The sequence below is a fragment of the Eucyclogobius newberryi genome, unplaced genomic scaffold (genome assembly GCF_026437365.1).
Source record: "Eucyclogobius newberryi isolate DKJ021-1_F unplaced genomic scaffold, fEucNew1.0.hap1 SCAF_10, whole genome shotgun sequence".
Taxonomy (NCBI): Eukaryota; Metazoa; Chordata; class Actinopteri; order Gobiiformes; family Gobiidae; genus Eucyclogobius; species Eucyclogobius newberryi.
In genome coordinates, this window is record NW_027315724.1 from 18,787,886 (window position 1) to 18,811,744 (window position 23,859).

The window sequence follows — 23,859 nt, forward strand, 5'->3', positions numbered from 1 at the left end:
GATGAAGGAGCGCGTTCGTAAAGTGCAGATTCAAACGCTCAAACTCCAGACGAGCAGTGCAGCGCTGCTCTCACACGTTACCGAGGGAACCATCCAACAGAACCTGGACCACTTCAACAGGCAGGACCCCCGGACGTTCACACAGGTACCACCCACACCTGCGCAATATCACAATCTGTACGGCGGTCATTATGTTAATGTACTCTGTAAAAATGAAAACTTAACAGACCAAACTGAGGCTAAATCCGGGATAATTTAGACTGAATAAGAAAAATCATGAATAAAATCAGCCTTTTTCCCCCAATTTTAAAATAAATAAATAAAATAAATAAAATAAATAAAATAAATAAAATAAATAAAATAAATAAAATAAATAAAATAAATAAAATAATATATATATATATATATATATATATATATATATAATGAAATATATTTAGTTAGTTGCCTTAAAAGATTTTTAAAGATGCTTTTGTGTTATATTTTGTTCTGTGCAGTCCTGTTATTACACTGAAAAACTACATTTGTTTGATTTGAGGACAAAAAACACACTTTTCCTTATTATATTACACACTCCTCCTGTTAAAGAATGGTAATCTGGGTTCTGGTCCAATTGATTTATAGAAACTGTCAAGTATACAAAAAAAACAACAAACTCTGGTCTGGAAAAAAACAAAAACGTTAAAAATAAATTAGACTTTGTTCGATTGAGTTTTTTGTTTAAAAATCATTGTATTTATTTTGAGATTTTTAGAAATGATTGTAATTATATGGAGTTTTTTTTAGAAATCTCATTGTATTTATTTGGAGGTTTTTATTATATAGGTTTCATTTGGAGCAACTGACCAGACTGTAAATCATATGCAGAATATTTCAGTCTACAATAAAATGTAGAATTGTTCCAAACACCTAACCCCAAACCACCAAATCAAGTCTCAATAACAACAACAGTCATTTAATCAAGCCACAGCCTGACCCCACTTTAACAGAAGTTTAGTAATACTGTACAAACAACGAATACACACTTACTAATACTTTTGTGCAGAGATTCCTGGCGAATGAGAAGTTCTGGCGGCGCCCTGAGGGTCCCGTGTTTTTGTTCATCGGAGGAGAAGGACCCATCTCGCTCTACGACGTCGTTGCAGGTATCGCAATAATACACGCAACAACTGCAGAAAACATGCACCTTAAGCATCATTTGCAGCCTTTTGTACGTCTTTATTATGGCTGTTTCATATTTCCAAAACTGCTATTGCAATAATAAGCGTTTTATCCGTCTCCTTCTAGTCCAGGGCAGGTGTGGCTGTAAAAATATATACATTAACACCACAGAATGTATGTATAGAATTGTAAAGCGTGTTTGAGTGTCTAGAAATGTTAATAAATAGATAAAAATACAAAGTCGCATTTGATTGGTCGGTAGGTTGATGTATGTTTAGGTAATTCTCCATGTGTTTGAAGCTTGAGCGCTCCTGAAACCACCTGCCCCCTATCTCCGCCCACTACTCTGTTTAGAATGTGATTAAAGAAAAGAGAAATCCAGATGACATAGGGTTTTAAAAGGTCACTCAGCTTTTTTCTTTTTTTTTTAAATTTTTATTATGAACAAATTGTTTATTAAGAATGATTCCTGCTTTATTAAGGCAAATTATTTTTTTAAATAATTGTTTTTAAATCTATATGTATTTCTTCCCTCACATAAAACATCACAACACGACCAGAAAGCAAAAAACACAACAAAAACACAAAAAGACTTCAAAACAGACCTCAACAGAAATGAGGTCTAAATGAATAAAACAAATAAAACAAATAAAATAAAATAAATAAAATAAATAAAATAAATAAAATAAATAAAATAAATAAAATAAATAAAATAAATAAAATAAATAAAATAAATAAAATAAATAAATCACGGCACATTCGAAATAAAGTAGAAGTCCCATTTAGTCTGTCGAATTTGTCCTTTTCCAAATTTCTGTTGCTTTTTTCAACTAAATGTAACAATGAGGAGGCGGAGCTTCTCAATTATTGTCTGTTATTGCCGTTTTTGATCAATATTGCGATTTACAATGAGCAAAATGACAACATTGAGTACAAAATACCCTCCAAAAAGCATGACATGTCCTCTCGGACACGGTTTCTCATTTCAGACTGCGCGCTGAAGTGTATTTCAGTTCTTGTGTTGAAAACACAGTAAACCTTTAGAATACTCTCTTTACTGCTGCGACAGATCTAACGTAATAATGTCACAAAAGCGTCAGAATCCAGCACCACAAACGCTGATCGTTTGTGTCACTCGTGTCCCTCCCTGAGCAGGTCACCACGTCGACTTGGCAAAGGACCACGAGGCGCTCGTGTTGGCTCTGGAGCACCGTTACTATGGCGACAGCGCGACCCCAGATGCCCTGCAACGCGAGAGCCTGGTTCACCTCAGCAGTCAGCAGGCGTAAGACCCTCAGACCTGCTTTTTATCTCTGAAGTGACTCATGCGTGGGTTTATCGGAAAGGATTCTATGACCAAGCAATAGAAGAAGTCACAGCTAACAGAATACAACATGATAAACATGTTAAACTTATGTTTTCAAAAGGGTTTGGCTTTAGTGACAAATTAAATCCTTAATGCCATTCAGTCAATGATTTTTGCTGGCTTTAAACACCAATAACGGAGTAAAATGATGTAAACCATAATACAATTTGAATGTATAAGTGAGATCAGATCTAGATACTAACGGTTTGAAGGCTTCATAACAAAATAAGCAAATATTTTGAATTTCCATAATTGAAATGTCAATTATTCCAGTCTTAAAACGAGAAAAGTACAAAAAGTAAATTTTCTGCAGATAACAAATGAATAAATAATATATTGTGGGGTCAAGTATTGGTCCGGTAAAATCTAGTAAATAGTGCAAAACCGTTGATTATTCATATTTTGTGATATTCAGAGGTTAATCCCAGTTTCTCCGTTAATTAATTCACATTTTATTTCCACTTCATTGATCAAAATGTATTACACACTTTTACAATGGTCCATAGAAACTTGGTGTTGAGCTTAATCGTAATTAGAGAAACAACCACAAGAGGGCACTACTGCATCATCTAATGTGTAATATATTCACCTGTCATTTCAAAAATGGCCAAAAATTATAATTTACGTCGTATCAATCAGATGAAAGATGTTTTTCTTTCTTTCTTCTTCTCAGCTTGTCAGATTTGGCCGTTTTCCACCAGTTCATGAGCAGCAAATACAACCTGAGTCGCACCAACACATGGGTCAGTTTCGGAGGCTCGTACTCCGGGGCTTTGTCGGCCTGGTTCAGGGGAAAGGTGGGAAACTGCTTTTTATGACAATTATACGTTTAAATATTGTTTTAAATATGGTGAACTGGAATATGCTGTTGTTGTTTTTGCAGTTTCCTCACCTTGTGTCCGGGGCTGTGGCGTCTTCAGCTCCGGTCAGGGCCAAACTGGACTTCTCTGAGTACAATCAAGTAAAAGGAACATTTATTTTTTTCTTTTTTTATATATATATTGTTTTTGAAACACACAGCAACAAAAAAAAACATAATACAAAATGTCCTATTTACAGATTTAGGGAAGAAAAATAAATAAGGAGAGAAAATTTTATTAAAAAATGTATATAATATTAAAAATAATAATAATAATGAATAAAAATAAGGATAGGGCTGAGTAGGACCGTAGGGAACTCAAAATATGTAAAGGATAAGGATTAGCAGATAGTGAACTAGCATCTAATGGAAAAAAGGGGGTTAAAGCATCTTATGGCAGGAAGTATGAGTGCCATTTTGTCCGTTGCTTGTTGAATTTGTCCATTTCCAGGTTGAGTCTGGCGGTTATTTTTTTCATGTTGCGTATGTCAGTTACGATGTCCGTCCAGTCCTTAACCGTCGGGGCAGAGTTTTGAGACCTAGATAAATTGTTCCACATTTGAGTGGGATGGCGCTGTCAAAAATAGTCTGTATGGCTTTGTTAATTTGTGTCCAGTATTTCTGTATAACAGGACAGTCCCAAAACACATGGTAATGATCTGTCTCCCGGCAACCACAGTCTCTCCAGCATTCGGCCCCTCCCTGTGAATAATGTGCACTCTGACATGCTGTTATGAAAAAAGGGTCACATTTTTCCAACAAATTCCCTCCAAACATGGGACTTTGTGCTCCTCCACTGTGATCTACATATTTCTTCCCATTCCTCATTCGTCAAAACAAAATTACCTTCCTTTTCCCATTTACTTTTAATATATATTTAGTGGATTGGCTGTCCATGTCATTGATACATCCATATACTTTAGATATGATTCCCCTTGAAAGTTCCAATTTATATGCTTTGATAAAGATTTTAGTAAGAGTATTGTAATTATTGGTGCTTTGTATAATTTATTGATTATAATAGCTCTTTAGAAGTCCTGTTTTTCCAGGCCAAAGGATTTTTTCAACATATCGCAGCTTTCCATTTGATTATTCTTTACAATCAGGTAAAAAAACTTTTATGCCTTTTGTTATCCAAATCTTGAATCTTAGATCGGTGCAGTTTGGCTTAAAGCTTTGATCATAAGCCAACCAGTGTAGTGTTTTAATGTCTTTGTTCATTTTAATGTTCCATGTCATAAGCTCAGATTTTACCCATGGATTCTCAACTTCCTCCAGGTTATTCAGCCGTTCGTCATCTGCCAATAAGGCCTGCACAGGAACCCTGTGCAGCATTGAATGCACAGCATTGCATTCAATATTTTTCCATTGAGATAAAGTCATTTTTCAGACATGGTAGGCCCCAACCAGCTTTTTCTAGTAGAGTTTATCGGATACGGGGTCTTTTACCATGCCATATAAGTCTGGAAATTGCTAGGAATTGGCAGGATCTGGAATAGGTAGAGAAATCTGGGTAAGACATTAATTTTGATTGATTTGATCCTTTGGCGTAGACTGAAATATGTCTTATTTTTTATAGAGGAGAAGAGGGGAGTATAATTTTGTCTTTACGGAGGGTTACACCTAAATATTTGAGGGATTCTGTTTGTCCTTTGAACGGGTAAGTCATTTGAAATGTCAATGGGGGTTGCCAGTAGGATAACATTTACATTTTTTGTATGTTCAGTTTGAATCCAGACATTGGGCCAATATCATCAAAAAGTTGCATCACTTCAGGTTTAGAGATCTCTGGTTTGGTCAAAAATAGTAAAATATCATCTGCATAGGAGGCAATTTTATGTTCCATCCCGTAAATTGTTACACCGTGAATTGTTTCTGACTAATATATTGTGCCAATGGTTCTAAACACAAAGCAAACAGGAAAGCAAACTCTTTCCAAAGTCAGTGGGTCCGTCAAGAAGCCATTCATTTTTATTCTTGACGTTGGACTATCGCAAAGAGCCTTAATGATTTTTATGTTTTGATCATCTATTTGAAATTTGCGCAAAACTTTAAATAAGTAAATCCAGCTTACGGAGTCAAACGCTTTATCAGCCTCTAAATTCATTATTGGTTTGTTGAGTTTGTATACTTATATAGTTCATTATGTGTAGAGATCTTTGTATATTATCTTGTGTTTGTCGCTTGTAAATAAATCCTGTTTGATCATTATGAATTCGATTTGGGAGTATTTGTTCCATTCTTTTGGAGATGATTGAGGCATATATATACGATAGTCCACATTTAGAATTGAAATAGGTCTGTATGAGGCACAGTCAAGTCGGTCTTTCTCTTCTTTAACTTGTCTAATCTGAGCTTTTTTAAGGGCCCAGTTAAAAGTTGGGGGGCAGAGAACTTATTATGCAACTTCCACACAGCCCCATCATCTGCAAACAGAGACGTCCCATACCCTGCTCCTACATTTATAAAAATATAATTGACCATCACATTAAACAGAACTGGACTCATGACACTCCCTTGGGGCGTACCATTATCAAGACTCACTACTTGAGATAAAGTGCTGCCTACTCTGACTGGAATACTACGGTCTTGTAAAAATGCCCTGATCCAATTGAAAGTGCGACCTGGAATGCCTGCGTCATACAGTTTAATGGGTAAGCTCTGGCTAAAAGATCAGACTTCTGCCTATTGTTGACTGCTACAACTCCATCATTTTCTAACAGTGGAACAGATCTCAAGCGTTTAATCCCTGACATTGGTCTTACAGCTGACCATATTTCATGAACAGAGGTTTCCACACCCAGCTTACCACAGTATTTCCTCCAACATGCTTTCTTTGCACTCTTAATGACTCTCCTTGCAAGAACTCTTAGCCTCTTATATTCTACTGCATTATGCTCAATTGGCTGCCTCCTTAGTCTCTTATATGCTTTATTCCTATTTCTAAGGCAAGGCAAGTTTATTTGTCGAGCACATTTCATACACAAGGCAATTCAACAGGAAAAATACATTAAAATCACAAAGAAATTACAGACCATATACATAGCATTCCAGACACTCTTTCCCATATTTATTTGACATTGCAGCATGACAGGCGTCTTCGGGATGGACACATCACTTTTACATTGATTCTTTCCCATATCAACGTATCTGCAAACTGCACACGTCTGTGCTGAGCGTATGTATCTTTTACAACAACTCTCTCGTCGACGCCTCCACCTGATGTGTGGCGCTTTGTATCTTTAACGACGGACCCAGTCTCATCTGCCCCGCCCTAGATTTAGCTTTAGCTAAACTAATTGTCCCAGACCAAAGCTTTCAGTATTAAAACTAGCAATTGGTCAGTGGGTACGTGTGCCAACCTAACCAGCGAGTGTTCTAACTCACTCCCCAGGCTCCTGCTCTGCTGCTGCGCTTGGACACCAGCACAATGGGCTTTTGTGTCTAGCAGAAGTATTTACATGTTCAATTTGAATTGTGTTCAAATAGTAATGAATTTAAAGGTGCTATTTTTAGGATAACATTTAAATGTGCAGGGTACTACCTCAAAATAGTCCCTGACCCGTATTTTAGTGTTTAAAATGTTAAAAATAGGTCACACAATCGTCTGTCAGCCAGTTAACAATTACATCACAAAAAGGTTTAAAAAATAAAAGAGAAGAGTGAACATGCACAGCTAAACAAAACTGTTTTATCTTAGATTTGAACGTTGTGAGAGTAAAATCTGTCTCACATCTTCAGGAAGAATGTTCCAGATTTTAGCTCCATAAAACTGAAATACAGATTCCCCATGTTAAGTCCTGACTCTGGCACCAGCAGGAGGCCGGTCCATGTTTAGTCCTGACTCTGGCACCAGCAGGAGGCCGGTCCATGTTTAGTCCTGACTCTGGCACCAGCAGGAGGCCGGTCCATGTTTAGTCCTGACTCTGGCACCAGCAGGAGGCCGGTCCATGTTTAGTCCTGACTCTGGCACCAGCAGGAGGCCGGTCCATGTTTAGTCCTGACTCTGGCACCAGCAGGAGGCCGGTCCATGTTTAGTCCTGACTCTGGCACCAGCAGGAGGCCGGTCCATGTTTAGTCCTGACTCTGGCACCAGCAGGAGGCCGGTCCATGTTTAGTCCTGACTCTGGCACCAGCAGGAGGCCGGTCCATGTTTAGTCCTGACTCTGGCACCAGCAGGAGGCCGGTCCATGTTTAGTCCTGACTCTTGCACCAGCAGGAGGCCGGTCCATGTTTAGTCCTGACTCTGGCACCAACAGGAGGCCGGTCCATGTTTAGTCCTGACTCTTGCACCAGCAGGAGGCCGGTCCATGTTTAGTCCTGACTCTGGCACCAGCAGGAGGCCGGTCCATGTTTAGTCCTGACTCTGGCACCAGCAGGAGGCCGGTCCATGTTTAGTCCTGACTCTAGGCACCAGCAGGAGGCCGGTCCATGTTTAGTCCTGACTCTGGCACCAGCAGGAGGCTGGTCCATGTTTAGTCCTGACTCTGGCACCAGCAGGAGGCCGGTCCATGTTTAGTCCTGACTCTGGGCACCAGCAGGAGGCCGGTCCATGTTTAGTCATGACTCTGGGCACCAGCAGGAGGCCGGTCCATGTTTAGTCCTGACTCTGGCACCAGCAGGAGGCCGGTCCATGTTTAGTCCTGACTCTGGCACCAGCAGGAGGCCGGTCCCTGAGGTCCTCAGAGTCCGAGATGGTTCATATGGCACTAACATGGTAGAGATGTACTTTGGTGCTAGGCCATGGAGAGACTTGTACGCAAGCAGAGCTGCTTTAAAGTCTATTCTCTGAGCCACAGGAGCCAGTGCAGAGACCTGAGAACAGGACTAATGTGATGGTACTTCCTGGTTCTAGTCAGGACTAATGTGATCATACTTCCTGGTTCTAGTCAGGACCCGAGCAGCAGCGTTCTGGATGTACTGCAGCTGTTTTACAACTCGTTTGGAGAGACCAGTGAGCAGGCCATTACAGTCTAATCTACTTACTTACTTTTTTTTGGCAATGTTTTTTAGATGGTAAAAAGCTGCTGATGTTATTGATTTGATGTGGTTGTTAAAGTTCAAGTCTGAGTCCATTTTTACCCCCAGATTTCTAATTTGGTTTGTAGGTTTTAGAGCGAGACTCTGGAGGTGACGCTAACACTTCCTCTTTGTTTCTGTGACAAAGATGATTATTTCAGTCTTGTCTGAGTTCAGCTGGAGAAAATTGTTTTTCATCCACAAACTGATCTGTTGGATGCAGTGACAGAGTGAATCCACTGGTCCATATTCACCTGCCGACAGTGAAACATAGATTTGAGTGTCGTCTGCATCATTGTGATAGGGCAGTTGATACACAGTGAAAATGTGAACAGAAGGGGACCCAGGACTCACACTTGGAGCACCCCACAGCGGCATGTGGTCTGACACACAAAGTACTTCCTGTCTTCCAGTTAAGGACCTTAACCCAGTCCTCTAGTCTCTATAAGAGGATCCCATGACCGACAGTGTCAAAAGCAGCGCTCAGATCTAACAGAATTAAGACTGAGGCTTTGCCCGTGTCGGTGTTCAGGCAGATGTCATTTGTCACCTTGACAACAGCAGTCTGTTGTCAAGGTGACAAATGACTAAAATCATCAAATTAGATGATTAAGAGGAAGTCAGTGAGCTGTTGGTCAACAACCTTTTCAAGGACTTAAATGTCAGATTAGAGATGGGCGTGGCTACACTCCTTGTTCCACCATGGCACACATAGCTTTTCTTTTGGGCCTTTCCTTTCTGGAATACATAACTGAACATTACACGCAATCATTTCACTCCACTCATCTACTGTACCTTCATTAACCTTATCTAGGTCTTTGCAACATGCTTCTGCAAATTCATCCCACTTTGCTCAACTAAAATCTAAATGCTTATGTGGTGTTCCGAGGGTCGTTTAGCTTAGCCCTTCCGTCTATAGTGGCTAAACCAGACTAAACCATCTCATGTTTTATAAAAGCCAACAACGCCACCTGGGAGTTGGCCCAGGACCAGCTAAATATCAGGCACGTAGGTTCGTCGTGATAGGCAGAGACTTGAGGTTAGCAAAAATAAATGTTTATTCGTACATGGTGGATAAGTTAATTGGACATTACAGTTTGAATAAATTACGCATGGTTCATTGTTCAGATACAAGCAGGAAAGACACAACTGTAAGGCAAGAAGGCAACAAGCAGGCAAGAAGACAAGACAAGGCAGTAAGGCAAGGTTCAGATCTGCAGCTGGATAAATGCGACGGAGGACTGCACAGATTATAAATCGCACACAGAGCGCGCGGGCCCATGGCAGCAAGCACTGAGAGTGGCGTGCGCGGCGCAAACACCGGGAACCTGGAAGCAAGAGCGCGAGGTCAGAGGGCGCATGTTAAGCACGGAAGCGCTTTTGAGAGTGGTTGACGTCACCGTCAGCCAATAGAAAGTCTTTCTATTATCGTATATTATTATACTCATCCTTCCCTGGCTTCCCCAAACATTCACAGCCACACATTCTAACTCAGTGTCTAAAACCAGACTTTCATATTGCACACCAGCTTTAAGAAATATTGCACAACCCCCTCTAGACCCGTTATCACAATCTTTCCGTACACCCTCATACACCAGGAATAACAAAATCCAGACAAGATTTCAGCCAAGTCTCCTGAACGCACATCAACTCTGGTTTATAGCTATCTTTAAACTGACCTACAAATCTTTTGAACTCTTGACCGTTGGCTAAGAGGCTGAGGGCATTCCACTGCAAAATATGAAACATTAGATGAGATCGAGTGAGCTTTCTTCTCCCTCAGCCACATAAGAAGCACTCTGCACACACTTGGTAAATTAGGGTGTTCTGGGGAAACAGACAAACCCAGGAATTGACCTGCCTCCTTTAGCTTTAATTGCAGACGGTGTACTGACCTGACGGACAGCCCACAATATTTCACTTTATCATTAATACATTCAGATCGGTCATGATCCCTCTGCACTTCCCACACCTCCTGGAGCCTCTGCACACGGCTGCTAAGTGGCCAAAACGTTGACTCTTAGAACACCGTAACGGGGGCACACATAATGTTTGACCTGATAAACAATGTATCCCAAACTCACTTTTTGAGGCAAAACCTCACTTTAAAGGACTCCAGCACCAGCTCTCCTTCTCTCACCATCACACATAGTTTTAAACCTCCTCACCCCACTCACTCCTGCTCCTTTTACATTTTTGGCGAAGTCGTCCTCAGTGATTTCCGTATCCACATAGATCACGCCTTGCACACCCTGATATAACTTTCTACTGCTCTGTCATTTCAATGCTTCAAGACCAGTGCCTTGCTCCTCTGGGCTACAGTTTTACTGAAAACCAAGATACTCCCAGTGGACAGAACTTTTGCGTGGAGGATGTCACCTCTCTTGTCTTTAATAGTCGAGGAAAGTTTCAGAGGCTTTAAACTTCATGATTTCTTTAAACTCTACATCAACTCGCCTGGTCATTTTGGGGCCCCCCTCCTCACCCTCACCCCCACGACTAAACCTCGGCCTCTCTCTCTTCTTCCCACCCTGAGGGCTTTCCCCCCTCCTCCCCATACACCCAAATCACCCAACCCAGGAAAACAACGGTCCGCAGTGCACAGAGATGAGAAACAAGTGCAATATTTAGAGATGGTTCAACAATAGCTTCACCAACAAACGCCTATACCTAGATTTTCTGTTAAATACAAATCAGAGTAAAGCTGGTGTTGGAGGATGGTCTGAGTGACACTAGTTTGAGCATTTGTTGGCTTTTCACAATATTTTTTAAAAGTCACTGAAATATATAGATGTACTTTTAATATGCTGATTAGTTTTAGGATATTATTTTTTCTGTGGGTTTTGAGAACAAACTGACTTTCCAGAATGATTGATTTAACTGGAAATAAGTGGGTGACAGCTTTCTTTTCAAGTACAACATATCTAGCAGCTTGAGAAATCCCTTTTATCACATGTGGACAAAATTGAATAAATAAAGTAGGCTGAATAAATCAGCAGCTGTCCACAGGGGTGATGTTTTGTCAGGGGCCCAAGTATATATATGCCTACCACTAAAGTCATACAGAAATGAACATGTGAAAGTTTATAAACTAAGAGCTTTAATGTATTAAGTATTCAAGAAATGTGTGCATCTCTTATTGCAGTCGTCACATCTTGTTGGGAAGTTGGAGGAGCTTGTATATGATGTGACTAACTGAACTCCAATGACATGTGTAAATCCATTTACACATGTGTGAAAACAGAATCAGAAAACCTTTTATTGCCATTGTCAGTGAACAAAAATCACAGACTAGGAACTTGCATTGGTGAGTGAATGGGTGACAAAACCTAAAAGTAATTGAAGATTATTTTTTTTGGTCAAAATATTTTTAATATTAAAAATGTATAATGAATATTCAGAAAGATTTAATTCCCAAACCCGATCCTAATCATTAATTGGAACAATTTTGGAATAGTTTGTGGTGAATGGGGTGTAGGGTATTCTTACTGGTTTCTTGCTCACACATTTACACCAAGATGTAATGTATCTTCTCTGGGACTCGCCATTACATTGTGGACAACATGTGTAGGATTTTAGGTAGTTAATGTTCATATTTATATTTAAAAGGGGGCACCATCTGAAGCTTGTTCAGCAAAGCATTAATACCTACTCAGTCTCATTCTCTGAAGGGGAGAACACGATTCATTGACCAACAATCATAATTCTATTAAGATCAATACAAAGGCTCCGTAAACCAGGATGATTTTGTGTGGTTTAATAAACAAAGATATAAAAGCAATTAATTGACACATTTGGTTACACTGGCTGAGCCTGGGCTCAACTTAGTTAAAAGAAATGCTGGTATTAAGAATTAAGTTGTGATTGATTCTTGAAGAATAATTCAAGGAAACTTGACTTTAAGGCCACTCTGTAAATATCAGCCAGTCTCAGGTCTTACATGTCTCTTGTCTCTTTGGGTCCTTAGAGCTCTTTGGGTCCTTAGAGCAGTGGTGCTGGCCCTTGTACAGGTTTAGCGTTTGAAGAGTTTGATGAGTCTAAGGTCCGTTGACTTGTGCATTCTTTGATGAAGATGTTCGCTTCAGCCTTTGCTGAAAGCCGAGTTTTACAGACAATGGAGCCTCCCTGTTGGGGGAGGGGCCCCGGGGTCCACGACCTGGTGTGTCCTGGCAGCAGTTCATATCAAGAGCCATAAGGGGAGAGCGAGAAGCGCAGGCTTGTATGCTCTTTTATCTGACCTCGGAGGAGTGGCCTAGAGTGGGAGTGACGGTGGCTGCCCACGAGTCCGAAGGTTTACTGGTCCGAAGGTTCACGAGTCCGAAAATTCCGAAATTTTAAGGTCCACATGTCCGAAGGTTCATTAGTCCGAAGGTTCACGAGTCCGAAATTTCACCAAAATTTAAAAAAATGTCACCGAAATTTTAAAAATGTCACCGAAATTTTAAAAAATTCACCGAAATTTTAAAAATTTCACCAAAATTTAAAAAATGTTACAGAAATTTTAAGGTTTACAAGTCCAAAGGTTCATTAGTCCGAAGGTTCACGAGTCCGAAGGTGTGAGTCTGCGCAGCGGGCTCTCCTCGCCTCCCTTTGCCCCACACACTGCTTTTTGGACTTTTCTAGTGTTGATGCACTTTTTATGATTAACTCACGTATTTTCCATAACCGACTTGTTTCTGTGCATAGCCTGAGCTCCTTATCGTATTATTAATGAATGAATTAACTCAAATAGCCCAGCAGTTTCGGCCGCGCGCCGCGGCTCTGTAGACACTCCCGTCTTGGCCAGCTGAATTTTCTTTTTGACTACCAATCTTACGGTGATCGGATCACGCGTTTCTATATATACATATATCATTTCTATACTTTGATCAAATGAAGGCATAGAGTGGAGGATTCTGTTCACGCATTTTTCTTATGATCAAATGAGGGCATAAAGCAGAGGATTTGATATGTTCCCTTGTTATTTTCACATACACAGTACAACATGGTGCCTCCTGTGAGCAGCTGGTGCACTAAACGTGACGAGCCCCAGTGCATGTCTTCGTGCTTCATGTGCATTTTACAGACTGACTACATCCCGATGCCGTCTGCACCTTCACTTTAGCCTATGAGGAACTTTCGGACTAGCGAACCTTCAGACCAGTGAACCTTTGGACCAGTGAACCTTTGGACCAGTAAACCTTTGGACCAGTGAACCTTCGGACCAGTGAACCTTCGGACCAGTGAACCTTCGGACCAGTGAACCTTCGGACTAGCGAAATTTCGGACCAGTGAACCTTCGGACTAGTGAACCTTTAAAACCTTCGGACTTGTGAACCTTCGGCCTAGCGAACCTTTGGTCTCGTGGGGGGTAACCGGGAGTGACTAACTCTTGGTCAAACTTATCTTCAGTTTGGAAAAATGTAACAAACCAGCAAAAATGACATGAAACCATAACAAAAGTCTGCAACATTGTCAATGAACACACATCATTAGCAGGTAATGAGGACGTACGTTAAAGGTTGAATGGACGATTTTTTTGGCCCAAATCTGAGTCTTATTTCCTCGTGGCGTGGACTGTCGATTAGTCCTGCCACGTATCAATCATAAAACGCACCTACCGCTCACCTGCAGCCGGGTGCAGCTCATCCTCACGTTTCCGCGTGTCTAAGCACATTGATCTATCATAATATAGTTCCCTCAGTGTACGGGGCAAGATGAAGACGGAAATCCACGGGAGACGAGAGATGCGATGCGATCCGTCGCGCTAATAAACAAACGCACGTGTGTGTTGTATCAGTCCGCACGGGGGAGTGCGCATGCGCACTTCCGCCTGCGTTCTCAAATCGCCGAAAAATCGTCCATTGCGCCTTCAAGTATGACATGAACACATTTCAAACACAGTTCTTAAGGCAAACTAAACTAAAACATGATTTTAGGGCTTAATCAGAAGGTTTCCATTTTTTCCACTGAGGATTTGGGTCAAAGGACCTGAGGGGGGGGAGACAGTGTTGTTGGTCCATCTTCACACATCCAACATTTTGCTTTGCTTTCTGCAACAGTGTCTTGAATTATGAAAAGATAATGTCTTTAAAGGTCTCTTTGGACACATGTCCTACAGAGGCAATTTTGTTCAGAAAGAGAATCCCTCTTTGAACAGAAATGGAAGTTTAAGGTTCAACATACCTCGTATGCCGTATACAATAGTGTCTTGAAGCCAAAGTCAGCTAACAAATGGGTTTTGATAGCTCTTTACAGTTAGGATACAAAGCGGAGTAATCTCACCCTTCATCAGTAGGTGCCGCCTGGTGGGCGGGGCATACTCATTCTGCATTCTCAAACTAGATCTGCAGATTGAGAATGACTCTTGGATGAGTCGAAACGTCCTGATTTTCTAAAAGCAGTGTCCAGATGACAAGCTCATTTATCGTAAAACATGAACATTAGCAGGTGTTTTGATATTAAAATATAAGGCTAAGGCTTTTCAACAGTGTGGACTCTCATGTTTTCGAAAGCTGCCTGACTGAGAAAATGCCTTCTCACAAACATTCCAGCTGTAAGGTTTCTCCCCAGTGTGGATTCTGGTGTGACTTTTGAGATTATTTGCGGTAGAAAAACTGTTTCCACACTGGTCACACTCATATGGTTTCTCTCCAGGGTGGATTTGCATGTGTGATATTAAGCTGCATGACTTTGAATATACCTTCTCACAAACATCACAGCTGTAAGGTTTCTCTCCAGTGTGGATTCTGGTGTGGATCTTGAGAGTACGTGCTTCAGAAAAACTGTTTCCACACTGGTCACACTCATATGGTTTCTCTCATGTGTGGGTTCTCATGTGTGATATTAAGTGGCTTGAGTCTGAGAATGCCTTCTTACAAACATCACAGTTCTAAGGTTTCTTCTTCTCACCAGTGTGACCTCTCATATGTCTTTCGAGAGCACTTGCTGTAGATAAACTGTTTCCACACTGGTCACACACATATGGTTTCTCTCCAGTGTGAACTCTCATGTGTGCTATTAAGCTGCTTGAGACTGAAAATGCCTTCTCACAAACATCACAGCTGTAAGGTTTCTCTCCAGTGTGAACTCTCATGTGTGCTATTAAGCTGCTTGAGACTGAAAATGCCTTCTCACAAACATCACAGCTGTAAGGTTTCTCTCCAGTGTGGATTCTGGTGTGGATCTTGAGAGTACGTGCTGTAGAGAAACTGTGTCCACACTGGTCACACTCATATGGTTTCTCTCCAGTGTGAACTCTCATGTGTCTTTTGAGATAATCTGCTGTAGAAAAACTGTTTCCACACTGGTCACATTCATATGGTTTCTCTCCTGTGTGGGTTCTCGTGTGTCTTTTGAGATAATCTGCTGTAGAAAAACTGTTTCCACACTGGTCACATTCATATGGTTTCTCTCCTGTGTGGGTTCTCATGTGTAATATTAAGTGGCTTGATAATGAGAACGCCTTCTCACAAACATCACAGCTGTAAGGTTTCTTCTCACCAGTGTGAACTCTCATATGTTTTTTGAGAGCACTTGCTGTAGAAAAACTGTTTCCACACTGGTCACACACATATGGTTTCTCTCCTGTGTGGGTTCTCATGTGTGATATTAAGTGGCTTGAGTTTGTAAATACCTTTTCACAAACATTACAGCTGTAAGGTTTCTCTCCAGTGTGGATTCTGGTGTGGATCTTGAGAGTACTTGCATCAGAAAAACAGTTTCCACACTGGTCACACTCATATGGTTTTTCTCCTGTGTGGGTTCTCATGTGTGATTTTAAGCTGCTTGAGCAGAAAAATGCCTTCTCACAAACATCACAGCTGTAAGGTTTCTTCTCACCAGTGTGAACTATCTTATGTTTTTTGAGAGCACTTGCTGTAGAAAAACTGTTTCCACACTGGTCACACACATATGGTTTCTCTCCTGTGTGGGTTCTCATGTGTGATACTAAGTGGCTTGAGTTTGTAAATACCTTTTCACAAACATTACAGCTGTAAGGTTTCTCTCCAGTGTGGATTCTCATGTGTTTTATCATGTTGCGCAAGTCTGAAAATGCCTTCTCACACACAACACAGCTGTAAGGTTTCTCTCCAGTGTGGATTCTGGTGTGGATCTTGAGAGCACGTGCTTCGGAAAAACTCTTTACACACTGGTCACACTGGTGTGGCTTTTCTCCAGTGTGGATTCTGGTGTGGGTCTTGAGAGCACCTGCTGTAGAAAAACTGTTTCCACACTGGTCACACTCGTATGGATTTTCTCCTGTGTGAGTTCGGTAGTGAAGCGAGAACTCATATGATGTTCTAAAAGCCTTTTCACACTGGTCACACTTAAAAGGTTTCTCTCCAGTGTGGATTCTGGAGTGGATCTTGAGAGCACATGCTTCAGAAAAACTGTTTCCACACTGGTCACACTCGTATGGCTTTTCTCCTGTGTGAGTTCTGGTGTGTTTCTTGAGTGCAGAAGGAGACCTCAATGTCTTTCCACACTGGTCACAGGTGAACCCCATTCTTCTGATGGACTTTAAGATCTGCCATGAACACAGAAGACATTTATAATAATAGTGTTGGATAAAAAACTTATACTTTTGTCAATTCCGTATCACCGTTGAGAGTGGTGTTGTTACTGAAAAAATAAGAGTCCAAGGTTTTCACAAGCTTCAGTGAGTTATGAAATGAACAGGACTGTTTCAATAAGAATGTGGACAGTGTAACAGGCTCTGGCTTTGGGTGAGGACCGACAGCATCAAACCAGTCTGTCTAAAATTAGGTTGTACATGTTCAACTTCTCTCTGTAAATTTCTTTTTTTTTAACCTGGAGCTTTGACTTGCTCCATTTCCGTTCGGCCCTGCGGCACTCCCTTTTCTGTGCGCTGACCGAATCATCATTTCTCCATGGTGCCTTCTGCTTATTCTTAACCATTTCAGGGTTCAGAATAAGCGGTATCGCATCGCAAAATGAGACACAATTTCCCTCAAATGCGATGCATTCGTCAGAAAAAAAGTAGCTTTTGCAATACAAAAAATCAAAGCTCCTAAAAAAGCACTGATCACTCATCAATCGATCGTCAACAACGGCATGACACACTTGATGAGGTCCCGCTGCTGTCACAGATCGCACGTGTGAAAACTGCTGAGCGGAAGGAGCCACCGGGAGCGCGTGCGGAGAGCGATGAGGGGCTTTGACGAGCGCCGTATCGCGCTAATCTCGCATAGTTATGTGTTACACATAGTTATTGTGTAACACATAGTTATTGTTGTGAGATTAGTGGAACGCGGCGCTCGTCAAAGCCCCTCATGGCTCATTTTCAAAAATCATAATTTCCATAAACAGTCAAACATCATTTATGTGTCTCCTCTGAACAACTGCAGGACCAGCCGGTGGTTTGAGAAAAACAGACATATCAAAGAAGACACAGACAAAAGCAGCATCGACATTTGAAAATATTGAACTCATCAAAGAGAAGCTGAACATGTACAACCTAATAACCAAGATATTTTTCTGAAATGATTGGAAGCTGCATTAAGTGGCGTGTCCTGTTTGCCACAGTAACAGATGAACAAACCCTCCAGCTCAGCTGCCGTAAGAACTCATTTCCACATCCAAGTGTAATGAGTTTGCATTATTCTTTAATGACAAAGTTCAGAGCATTAAAAATTAGGGCTGCAGCTATCGATTATTTTGGCAATCGATTAATCTATTGATTTTTTCTTTGATTAATCGATGAATCGGTTAATTTTTTTGTACAATCCGTAAACCATTTAAAAGCATATTAAATCGTTTTTTAAATAAACGTCATAGTTCATTGTAATAAACAAATAACAAATTGAGTTTCTGCCTAAAAAAAAACACATTTTATTCTTAATTTCACATAAGTTTGTCCCCAAAACAGCAACATTTCACTTCACCAGTCCAAGTGTTCTGTTTGAACATAAAGAATATATAAAGAAAATATATAAAGGGCTAATTAACTTGTCACCAGACTGTTTGTAACAGTTACAGTTTGAATTCATTTGCGTTTCTGTCACATAACTTAAAATAAGACATTAGTTTGTAAAACATTGTGTGGGACAGTGATGCTGGTGTTTGGAGCGGTGGCTCTATATTTGGCATTTTGTCATTTTACGGCGTTGGCTCCGCGTCATCGCGGACTTTCTGTTTCACATCAGATTATTATAATGGCCGTGCTCCTCCTGCTGTTTCCATAGATGTGTTGACCGCCGGGTTGACCGTTTCAAGGCGCCGCAGAGGAGCGTGTGGCATGTTTGAAACGTACGAGTGTGACTGGGAAGCAGAGTGTGGAGCGAGTGTGGAGCGAGTGTGGAGCGAGTGTGGAGCGAGTGTGGAGCGAGTGTGGAGCGGGGTCCGCGGTGGCGCGGTGAGACGCGGGTGCTGGGGCGCGCGGAACTAGTGGTGGTTGCTCGTGGCACCGAGCTCTTTTACACAACAAAACTCTTCCCGGTCGCACCTATAATAGATCCACGAGTCGCAATCGTGAGTTTAAAACACGCCGCTCTCTCTGTTGTGCTTCAGGAAGAAGCTCCGTGGGAAACAAAAGCGCCAAAAGTCGTTCCGTGCGCTCCGCGCGCCACAGATTCACGTGTTTTAATAAAAAAAAAAAAAATATATATATATATATATATATATTGTTGTTGTTGTTGTTGTTTTATGGCGGTTGGCATCCGAGTGTTGCATTACCGCCAGACTTTATTCCTTAGACTGCGTCGTAGTCCTAACAGTTCTACTTCCAGTGCTTTCAACTTATTGATTCGATACTTTGTTTAATTTACATATTATGTAAATTAAACGAAGCATCGAATCAATAAATAATAATCAAAGCTTTTTTGTAATCGAATTATTCGATTAACTCGAATAATCGTTGCAGCCCTATTAAAAATACTATAAATCCCCAAAGCAAAAAATGACCCTAAAACCACCTAGACACTTAGAGCTAACCCCGGGGGGCCGACTCTGTGGAAAGGTGTGTCCATGCTCGTACAAAAAAATCGCGGAAAAGGGGGGTTTTCCGGCCGTTTCCCGCGGATCCGCGCAAATCTGTGATTAGGGGTCCTTTTTTTTTTTTTTACCTTTTTCTGCAAATAGGGGTACTTTGTCAGAAATGTTTAGCCTGTTACTAGCTGGGAGCGCACATGGATCAAGTGTCACGGGCTCCAGGTCACGTCGTGTGCCGCGGATCGCGTATCGACGACGTCCTCAGTCAAACATGCTTTAGCTTTCATTGCACGTGGCGGGGGATGAAGTCGGGGAGACGGGTCGTTTGGACCGGGAACATTAAAGCCTAACCGAGCGTCGCTCCTCCGCCCTCAGCCCGCTGGAAGAAGCTGAAAGAACTGTAACTTGTAAACGAGTCGATGTGACGTCGTTATGGATCTCTGGGCAAATAAAGTCAATAGAGATATGATTGAGAATGAGCGATGTCCGCAGCCTACGTGTCTGCGCGCGCCCCAAACTTTTCCCCCTTTTCACGTGGATACGACGCTGCGTGTTCTCCACCGCTGTGACAATTGTCTTTGAAATATTATCAGCAGGTCATTAAAAAAATGACAAATACAAACACATATACCAGCAGCGTCAATTGTTGAATATTATAGGCTCTGAGCGACTTTAACCCGGCGCGTAACGATGGAATAACACTTTAAACACAGAACAGTTAACCCGCTTTAACCTTTTTAAGCGTAAATAACCCGCTGGAGGTAAAGGTGAGGTGACGCTGCTCACGTCGGCCGTACTATGGTAATATGTTTCAGTGCATTTTTCTAACTTTTAAAGTGAAAAAGGGTATATTTTCAGGCTTTGCCAATGAAAAGGGGTACTTTTTTAGGCATGGTCAGTGAAAAGGGGTACTTTTTCAGGGGTAAGGAGGTCAGTGATTATTAGTGGTTTTGCAAACCTGTGTATGAGCATGGGCACTATATAAAAGCTATAGAGTCGCCCCCCGGGGAGCTAACTCACTTTGCACCGGTAACTAACAAAACTGTCCATGAGATCATCATCAGTCTGAGTTCATCTACATGCTGCCTCCATGTGTTACCCTCCAGATTTCTAAAGTCTGTGCTGAACAGTTTGTTAGCACCATTCACGCACATAGTTAACATGTCGCTTCAATCTAGAACATTCCCAATGTCTTTGAAAACTGCGGTCCAAAAGAAGAGCAGTCTTGATGCCGCAGTCCTGAGTCATTACCGGCCCATCTCTAATCTGACATTTTGGGGCAAAGTCCTTGAAAAGGTTGTTTACAACAGCTCACAGATTTCCTCTTAATAAACTAATTTGATCTTTTTCAGTCAGGTTTTAGACCTCATCACAGCACTGAGACTAGGGATGCAGACCTAAACCCACGTTCAGGTTCAAGTCCGGATTTGAATCCAGAGGTTCAGGTTCAGGTCCGGACCTAATGAGTCCGGCTGAACTCATGTCATTTTTGCATAATGTTATAACAGCATAACACAAGCTACTTGGCTCAATTAAGTTGAAGACACTTGAACAAGGACGACTATCAAACACAAGGCTTAACTGCAGAGAGAAATAAACTCAATTTATCTGGTTTATTCACTGTTTATTAACAGAAGTTACAACCTACAAATCACAAGCTGCTAACACACATTCATGTGTTTTACTAGAGGAACAACTTCAGAAACAAGAGCAAGTTGAGTATTGGTATTGGAGCAGCTGTTTCTGCTGATACTATGTTTGTCAAGTGTGTTACTGGTTTGACTGGGCGGTTCCCACACTTGAAGTTTAATGCCTTTAGATATATTTCCACTCTTTAATTTTGCAGATCCATTGGCATCAAAGTCATGTAAAAACCTTCAAAAACTATCATAACAGTCGACTAGAACCACTATAAATCAATCAACTTAGCCGTATCAAAAATAGAATATGAAAATATTTTACACTACACACAATACATCATATTAACAGCAACATGTATAAATATGTATATTGCACATTAACCCACCTAAATAAATGCTACATCACACCACAACATAACAGTTATTTTATCCATATTGTAGCGACCCTCGTCTCTAGTGCGTGAGGTCTCTGGGGCGGAGCTAAGAGCGGGCTCAGGAGACAAGGTGGTTTTTGATGTTCCTGTTCCATCACCATGGTTACGGCCAACAGTAACCAACTCTGTTCAAGAAATAAAGTGACAACTTCGGTCTCTTGCGTCTTCAAACTCATTGCGCCGGCTTCAATTTCTGCCGCGGGGAAGACGTGTACGTAGCTGATGCTCCGGGCGCCATTGACAGCGATGTCAGTGTTTACGTCTTTTCCAGCGCGAATTTCGCAATCTATGGAAGGTTTAGGATGGTTTAGATTCCAGAACGTAAAGGATATAGAATGTGAGTGGTAGATTTTTAATGAGTCCAGAACTGAATCACCGGGGTTCCGTTTTTTTTGGACCTGAACCGAAACGTTTTTACAAGTCCAGATCCGGTCCTGCGGAGCGGTACGCATCCCTAACTGAGACTGCTGTTGTCAAGGTGACAAATGACATCCGCCTGAACATTGACACGGGCAAAGCCTCAGTCTTAATTCTGTTAGATCTGAGCTTTTGACACTGTCAATCATGGGATCCTCTTACAGAGACTAGAGGACTGGGTGGGCATCACTGGCACTGCCCTAAACTGGTTAAGGTCCTTCTGAAAGACAGGAAGTCTTCCAGAAAAACAATTTTCTCCAGCTGAACTCAGACAAGACTGAAATAATCGTTTTTGGCCCACAGAAACAAAGAGAAAGTGTTAGCGGTCACCTCCAGAGTCTCGCTCTAAAACCTACAAACCAAATTAGAAATCTGGGGGTAATAATGGACTCAGACTTGAACTTTAATAGCCACGTCAAATCAATAACATCAGCAGCTTTTTACCATCTAAAAAACATTGCCAAAATCAAAAATATAGTGTCAAAACCAGATTTAGAGAGACTTATCCATGCGTTTGTCTCCAGTAGATTAGACTACTGTAACGGCCTGCTCACTGGTCTCTCCAAACGAGCTGTAAAACAGCTGCAGTACATCCAGAACGCTGCTGCTCGGGTCCTGACTAGAACCAGGAAGTATGATCACATTAGTCCTGACTAGAACCAGGAAGTACTATCACATTAGTCCTGTTCTCAGGTCTCTGCACTGGCTCCTGTGGCTCAGAGAAGAGACTTTAAAGCAGCTCTGCTTGCGTACAAGTCTCTCCTTGGCCTAGCACCAAAGTACATCTCTACCATGTTAGTGCCATATGAACCATCTCGGACTCTGAGGACCTCAGGGACCGACCTCCTGCTGGTGCCCAGAGTCAGGACTAAACATGGACCGGCCTCCTGCTGGTGCCAGAGTCAGGACTAAACATGGACCGGCCTCCTGCTGGTGCCAGAGTCAGGACTAAACATGGACCGGCCTCCTGCTGGTGCCAGAGTCAGGACTAAACATGGACCGGCCTCCTGCTGGTGCCAGAGTCAGGACTAAACATGGACCGGCCTCCTGCTGGTGCCAGAGTCAGGACTAAACATGAACCGGCCTCCTGCTGGTGCCAGAGTCAGGACTAAACATGGACCGGCCTCCTGCTGGTGTCCAGAGTCAGGACTAAACATGGACCAGCCTCCTGCTGGTGCCAGAGTCAGGACTAAACATGAACCGGCCTCCTGCTGGTGCCAGAGTCAGGACTAAACATGGACCGGCCTCCTGCTGGTGCCAGAGTCAGGACTAAACATGGACCGGCCTCCTGCTGGTGCCAGAGTCAGGACTAAACATGGACCGGCCTCCTGCTGGTGCCAGTCAGGACTAAACATGGACCGGCCTCCTGCTGGTGCCAGAGTCAGGACTAAACATGGACCGGCCTCCTGCTGGTGCCAGAGTCAGGACTAAACATGGACCGGCCTCCTGCTGGTGCCAGAGTCAGGACTAAACATGGACCGGCCTCCTGCTGGTGCCAGAGTCAGGACTAAACATGAACCGGCCTCCTGCTGGTGCCAGAGTCAGGACTAAACATGGACCGGCCTCCTGCTGGTGTCCAGAGTCAGGACTAAACATGGACCAGCCTCCTGCTGGTGCCAGAGTCAGGACTAAACATGAACCGGCCTCCTGCTGGTGCCAGAGTCAGGACTAAACATGGACCGGCCTCCTGCTGGTGCCAGAGTCAGGACTAAACATGGACCGGCCTCCTGCTGGTGCCAGAGTCAGGACTAAACATGGACCGGCCTCCTGCTGGTGCCAGTCAGGACTAAACATGGACCGGCCTCCTGCTGGTGCCAGAGTCAGGACTAAACATGGACCGGCCTCCTGCTGGTGCCAGAGTCAGGACTAAACATGGACCGGCCTCCTGCTGGTGCCAGAGTCAGGACTAAACATGGACCGGCCTCCTGCTGGTGCCAGAGTCAGGACTAAACATGGACCGGCCTCCTGCTGGTGCCAGAGTCAGGACTAAACATGGACCGGCCTCCTGCTGGTGCCAGAGTCAGGACTAAA

General features: G+C 42.3%; 1 protein-coding gene and 1 pseudogene across 1 annotated transcript in view; one reads left to right on the forward strand and one right to left on the reverse strand.

The window, feature by feature from the left end:
* Positions 1-23,859, forward strand: part of prss16 (serine protease 16) — a 38,838-nt gene continuing 14,979 nt past the window's right edge. The window contains 5 exon segments of the mRNA XM_072458045.1: positions 1-145; positions 1,046-1,145; positions 2,317-2,446; positions 3,201-3,324; positions 3,411-3,488. Of these exon segments, the coding sequence (XP_072314146.1) occupies positions 2-145; positions 1,046-1,145; positions 2,317-2,446; positions 3,201-3,324; positions 3,411-3,488 (576 nt within the window). The 5' untranslated portion in view covers position 1.
* The window catches only part of LOC140376205 (uncharacterized), a 10,639-nt pseudogene continuing 1,882 nt past the window's right edge, over positions 15,103-23,859 (reverse strand).